This window comes from Notechis scutatus, chromosome 4 (genome assembly GCF_049901735.1).
Source record: "Notechis scutatus isolate UNSWTSFEM ecotype Mainland chromosome 4, rNotScu1.2, whole genome shotgun sequence".
Taxonomy (NCBI): Eukaryota; Metazoa; Chordata; class Lepidosauria; order Squamata; family Elapidae; genus Notechis; species Notechis scutatus.
The window spans coordinates 61,813,759-61,819,766 of record NC_142012.1 but is presented as its reverse complement, the minus strand read 5'-3'; the positions used below and the strand labels follow the sequence as shown (position 1 = coordinate 61,819,766).

General features: G+C 42.0%; 1 protein-coding gene across 1 annotated transcript in view; it reads left to right on the top strand.

The window, feature by feature from the left end:
- The first annotated feature begins 5,231 nt into the window (after positions 1-5,231).
- Positions 5,232-6,008, top strand: part of LOC148130757 (cyclic nucleotide-binding domain-containing protein 2-like) — a 77,321-nt gene continuing 76,544 nt past the window's right edge. The window contains exon 1 of the mRNA XM_087963627.1: positions 5,232-5,489. Within this exon, the coding sequence (XP_087819753.1) occupies positions 5,314-5,489 (176 nt within the window). The 5' untranslated portion in view covers positions 5,232-5,313. The remainder of the gene's footprint in view (positions 5,490-6,008) is intronic.

Below are 6,008 nucleotides of genomic sequence, written 5' to 3'. Positions count from 1 at the left end.
AAGGGAAACCAGCCAATTCTGGCTCCAAAGCTTCCAATCGGTTCAAGAAAAAAAAAAAGCTTTGATATTATATCTAGGTCTCCGCTTTTAGGCATCCAGGAAGAAAAAATCTCTATCATCCAGGTTAAAAGTACTGTGGAAAGTAACCCTTTCCTGACTAGTACTTTATCACAGTAATGTCAGTGTTATTAATACTTCCCAATTCTGATAATTCATCTCCTTCAACGCTATCTAGAATACAGTGCTCATCCCTCTGCAAAGACTTAATGATGTCTTTATTTATTCTATGCAGCCCTCGTTACTTTTCTATTTTATTTATTTACTAGCTCTGTACCCGTGCTTCGCTATGAAACTATGTGACCGGGCTTAGTTTTTGGGGAGGAAAATAAGGGGGGAAAATTGTGCCTCTGCCTACCAGCATCTATTGGTATTCATCTGGCTAGCATCCTGTCAGTGTGTGAGAGTTGAGGCTGTTTGGAAACTGAAACATGGAAACTGAAACAGTATTTGCTGTGTGAGCAAGAAGGAGACAGCAAGGAGCCTGGGCGTGGTTTAGCTCAACCGTTCTGTACTAAAGCTGGTTGCTGCTGTGAAACTAAAACTGAAACTCCTCTCCTCTGCTTGCATTTTGCATTTGGAAGAGATTTCTTTTCAGGTGGGGAGGGGGAGTAGAACTCCTTAGCATCAGAGCATGTTAATAATAATATAGGAAATAGTAATACTCTGATGGTCATTTCGAAAAATCCTTTCTTAGTGAGCACCTAGAAGCCAAGAGGAACATACATGCCAAATTTGAAGTTTGTAGGCTTTACGGTTCTGGAGATTTTGTGATGATGCGTGAGAGGTATTTCGCTTTTATAGAGAGAGATAAACTATTCTTATATAAAACAATTCATCCCCTTGTTTAGGAGGGTGAAAAGGAAAAAAGGATCAGAAAGTATTAAGACTAGCAAACTACTCAGCTACCCAATGTTTCGGGGTTGGGGGGGGGGAAAGAACTGGAAAAAGAATCCCCATACCTTGTTGATATTTAATAAATCATTCAATATCCATTATCAATATAATTAATTCATTTTGGTGCTCGTTAACTGATTTTTTTTTCTTATATTCACCTCACCTTTCAAACGCAATTAGTAGCATAATGCCATTAAAGCCTCTTTTTACAACTGATATTTAAATAAACTTTGTATTTTTTGTACCATATGAAATGTAAGTCAGCTAAAATACGTAGCTCTGTTTAAGTAGGTCTGTTTACATTTTCCATTCAGTGTACAAGAAACCACAGAGTCTTATCCATGTCTGTATGGGAATAATTCTCAATCAGTTCAGTAGATACTATTCCTTTATAAGAATATACAGGTTTACAGCCAAGCTTGGAATTCCAAATAATTATTACAGAATAAGCATGCCATAGTCAGCGTCCTGTCAGTGTGTGAGGGTTGCAGTTTAGTTAGCTTATTAAAATATTGTTACAGGAGATGATTGACACTTTAAAAAAACCCTCTGAATTAAAAACAAGATTCTCTGGCTATCTTTGAATTCATAATCCCAAATTCACACATACATGTACAATCTAAAACTGATCAACCACGATTTCGTTGTGAGAACTGTGCATAGGCTGTATAGTTAAGTTTTGAATTCAGCTTGTTATGTGAACCCAGATAACAGGATTACAGGTAGTCCTCAATTTGCAACAGTTCATTTAGTGGCCGTTCAAAGTTCCACGGCTCTGAAAAGTGACTGATAACTGTTTTTCACACTTAAAACCGTTGCAACATCCCCATGGACACGTGATCAAAATTCAGATGCTTGACAAGAGACTCATATTTATGATAGTTGCAGTGTCCTGAGGTCATGTGATTCCCTTTTGCAATAAGGAGGAAAGTAGATTCCCTGAACAACTTAACAGCTGCGGTGATTCACTTAACAATGGTGGCAAGGAAAGTCATAAAGGGGCAAAGTTCACTTAACAACTGTCTCGATCAGCAACTGAAATTTTGGGCTCAATTGTGGTCATAAGTCAAGGACAACCTATAATTGGCATCTCTATGAAGTATGGGTAGATCTGTTATGTGATTGTCAACCCTCAACTATTAGGCAAAATAGAAAAAAGAGAAACTAAGATTCTTCTTAGCACTGGAAATTCACACCCAGGAACAATATTAAAAAAAAGAAAATCTGAATGTCCTTTTTTTGTTTTTGTCTCATCTCTGCATGCTTATTTTATCACTTCCTCAACAAAGGGGCGTACCTAAACCAATTAAACATCAAGGTTCAAAGGAGCGTTGCAAATTATGCGTAATGTTCCACTAAAAGAAGGAATGCCAATTAATTTTATTAAAATGAATACTGTGGGGAAAATAACTTTGTTCAGGGAGAGGAGGACCACGAAAACAGCACGGTCCATATCATGCATGTAGACAGGGATGGGTTTTTGTGAGAGTTTAAACTTATGTTCTTTAACTCTGACATGTCTCTTTGAGGTTTTAACTATAGCGTTCCCTCAAAATGGCAGAAATCTGCATTCAGTTTTCAGGGATTTCCCCCAAAATAAGATTCATGGAATGAAAGAGTTCAAGGGACCACCATGAACACATAATGATCACATAATCTAACCCACTGCAAAGGGCAGGAAAACTAATATAGTATAACCACGGGCCCAACTAACCATCCCGAGTTACTTATATTCAAATAATTTCACAACATACACACACACGTTTTCTAAGTTTTCACGGGTATCTATATGTATGGTATTCAGCTTTGTTCGGATATTTTCCCATATCATTATAGTTGTGCTTTTAAAGTTATCGCGACGTTTCGGCAGAATCTCATCTGCCATCATCAGGCTTCTGCATTGTGTTCATCTGTGAGTCAGACTTTCACAGCCGTTTGTGTTTTAAATGTATATATATATTGTGTATGTATGTATGTATGTATGTATGTATGTATGTATGTATACACACACACACACACACACACACACACACATGGTATCTAGGTTTCTTCAGGTATTTTCCCACGTCTTAATATTTGTGCTTTTATTATAGCGACGTTTTGGCAGAATCTCATCTGCCATCCTCAGGCTTCTGTATTGTGTTCGTCTGTGAGTCAGGCTTTCACAGCCGTTTGTGTTTTATATATACATATACATATACATATACATATATATATGTATGTATATACCGTATATACTGTATATACTGTATATGTATGTATGTATGTATGTATGTACGTACACACACACACACGGTATTTAGGTTTCTTCGGGTATTTTCCCACGTCTTAATATTTGTGCTTTTATTATAGCGACGTTTTGGCAGAATCTCATCTGCCATCCTCAGGCTTATGTATTGGGTTCTTTTTAATCTTGTGTGTCAGGCTTGGCGGCCGTTTTTTGTTTGAATTTGGGGCTGGCTTTCTGCTTTATTTGAATGGTTTTTTCCACATCCTGATTGGCTGGGAGTCTAGGTCTGTTTTTATTGGTCTTTGAGTTACTGTGTTCTTGATTGGTTGGCAACATTGTGTTTTGTGCATTGGTTTTTTTTTTTAGTGCAGCTTGGTTTCTTGTGAATGGCCGATAATTATTTATTAGGAAGCTAGGTTTTATTTGGGTAGATGGCTGGGGCATGTTTGGGCTGGAGGTAGTGGGGGGGGGTCTGTTTGTAAGCCTCCAATGATGGATCACCCACAACCTCCAAAGGCAAACTGTTCCATTGGTCGATTGCTCTCACCATTAGGAAATTTCTCCTTAGCTCCAAGTTGCTTCTCTTCTTATTTTCCATCCAATGTCCTACATATTATGAACACACAGTTTCTTTTTTATTTTTCTTATATGTACTCATTTCATGTATTCATAACTATGTTTATTCTTATACCTATTATCTTGTAAGCTACTGACAAATCAAATAAATAAATAAATAAAAATAAAAATACATTTGTATATTAAACAGTCCCATTCCAGTCAAAAATTGATTTCCCCCACAACTGAAAAACCAGTAGGCCAGGGATGGGGAAACTTTTATGGCTCACTCAGGAATTCTGGGAGTTGAAGTCCATAAGTGATAAAAGAGCCAAGTTTCCCTACCGTTTCCCTACCTCTGATCTAGGTCAATAATCCCTCTATTAATAAGGGGTCCTTGGTGCTCTCCCGAGTTTGGTTGTTGTCTTGCAGACGTTTCATTACCCAACTAGGTAACATCATCAGTGCTAGAAGGGAGTGGGGAGAGGAGGAGGAGGAGAACTGTGGGGTCCTTGGTGCTCTCCAAATTTGGTTGTTTTCTTGCAAGACGTTTCATTACCCAACTAGGTAACATCATCAGTGCTAGAAGGGAGTGGCGAGAGGAGGAGGAGGAGAACTGTGGGGTCCTTGGTGCTCTCCTGAGTTTGGTTGTTTTCTTTCAAGACATTTCATTACCCAACTAGGTAACATCATCAGTGCTAGAAGTGGGGTCCTTGGTGCTCTCAGTGTTTTCTTGCAAGCGTTCATTACCCAACAGGTAACATCATCAGAGGGAGTAGGAGGAGAGGACTGTGGGGTCCTTGGTGCTCTCCCGAGTTTGGTTGTTTTCTTGCAAGACGTTTCATTACCCAACTAGGTAACATCATCAGTGCTAGAAGGGAGTGGGGAGAGGAGGAGGAGGAGAACTGTGGGGTCCTTGGTGCTCTCTGAATTTGGTTGTTTTCTACTGTGGGGTCCTTGGTGCTCTCCCGAGTTTGGTTGTTTTCTTGCAAGAAGTTTCATTACCCAACTAGGTAACATCAGCAGTGCTAGAAGGGAGTGGGGAGAGGAGGAGGAGGAGAACTGTGGGGTCCTTGGTGCTCTCCCGAGTTTGGTTGTTGTCTTGCAAGACCTTTCATTACCCAACCAGGTAACATCATCAGGCCTAGTGCTTTTCTGATCCTACCAAAGGACTTTTCCAGACAAGATTGGTAGATGGAGGAGCGGGATCCTGTGCTGGTGACACCTCCAATCTCCAGCCCACCTGTGACTATCAATTGGGGAGCAGCCCACGACCTCCAACTCAGCCCCACAACCACCACCACCATCCACCCTTATCCCGCCCCGAGGCCACCGACAAGCCGAAATCCAACCGATGCAGCAGCAGCAGCACTTCCAGCCAGCTCTTTCTTCAGACGGGCCTCCAAGTTTCCATGGGGAGTAAAGCAGACCCAGCTCCGCTTGAATGCCCGTCTTTGAGCGCTTGTTTGCGGTTCCCGCCGAGAAGAAGAAAGAAGGCAACTCCCTCGCCGCCTATCCGGCCTTCAACCTTCCTGCCTGGGTGAGGAGGGAGTGGGGACGGGGAGGTGATAGCTATGGACGCCTCGGGGCCGCTTCTTTTCCCGCCGCCGCCGGACTTCGCGGCTTCCTCCCGCGCCCCTTCCCTCACGCAGGACGAAGTTCAAGCAGGGGCGTCGCTCGGCCGCCGCCGGTTCCGTCGAGCGGCCGCCGCCGTCGCGCATCTCTGCGGCCTGGTTTTGCGCGGGAAAAGGTAAAAACGACACACACACACAAAACGAGGAGGCCGCGGGCTCAGTTTTGAGGCGGCCGCTGGAAAAGTGGAGGGAAGCCGCCGGGGGTGCGGGGTGGGGATGGGCGGGCTCGAGATAATCCCGGGGCTTCTTTAAAGGGTCGGCGCCTGGAGCTAAAGGATGCTTTGGTTCCCACGCCCCTTGGAGGAAGAGAGTTGTAGGGATCGGCCGTGGGAAAAGGTCGGAAGGAATCCGGCCGCCTCAATTAGATCAGGCAGGACTCGGGTTGGGAGAGAACGGCTGGCCCAGATGGCTTTGTGCAGAATAGAATAGAGTAGGAATAGGAATTAACAGAATTACAAATAAACTAATACCAAGAGAAATCTAGTTAAATTATTCTGTTACTGTATTATTATTGTTATTAGAATAGAATTAGAATAGAATAGAATAGAATAGAATAGGGAATAGAAAATAGAATAGAGAATAGAGAATTGAATTGAATTGAATTGATTAGAGAATGGGAATAGAATAGAACAGAA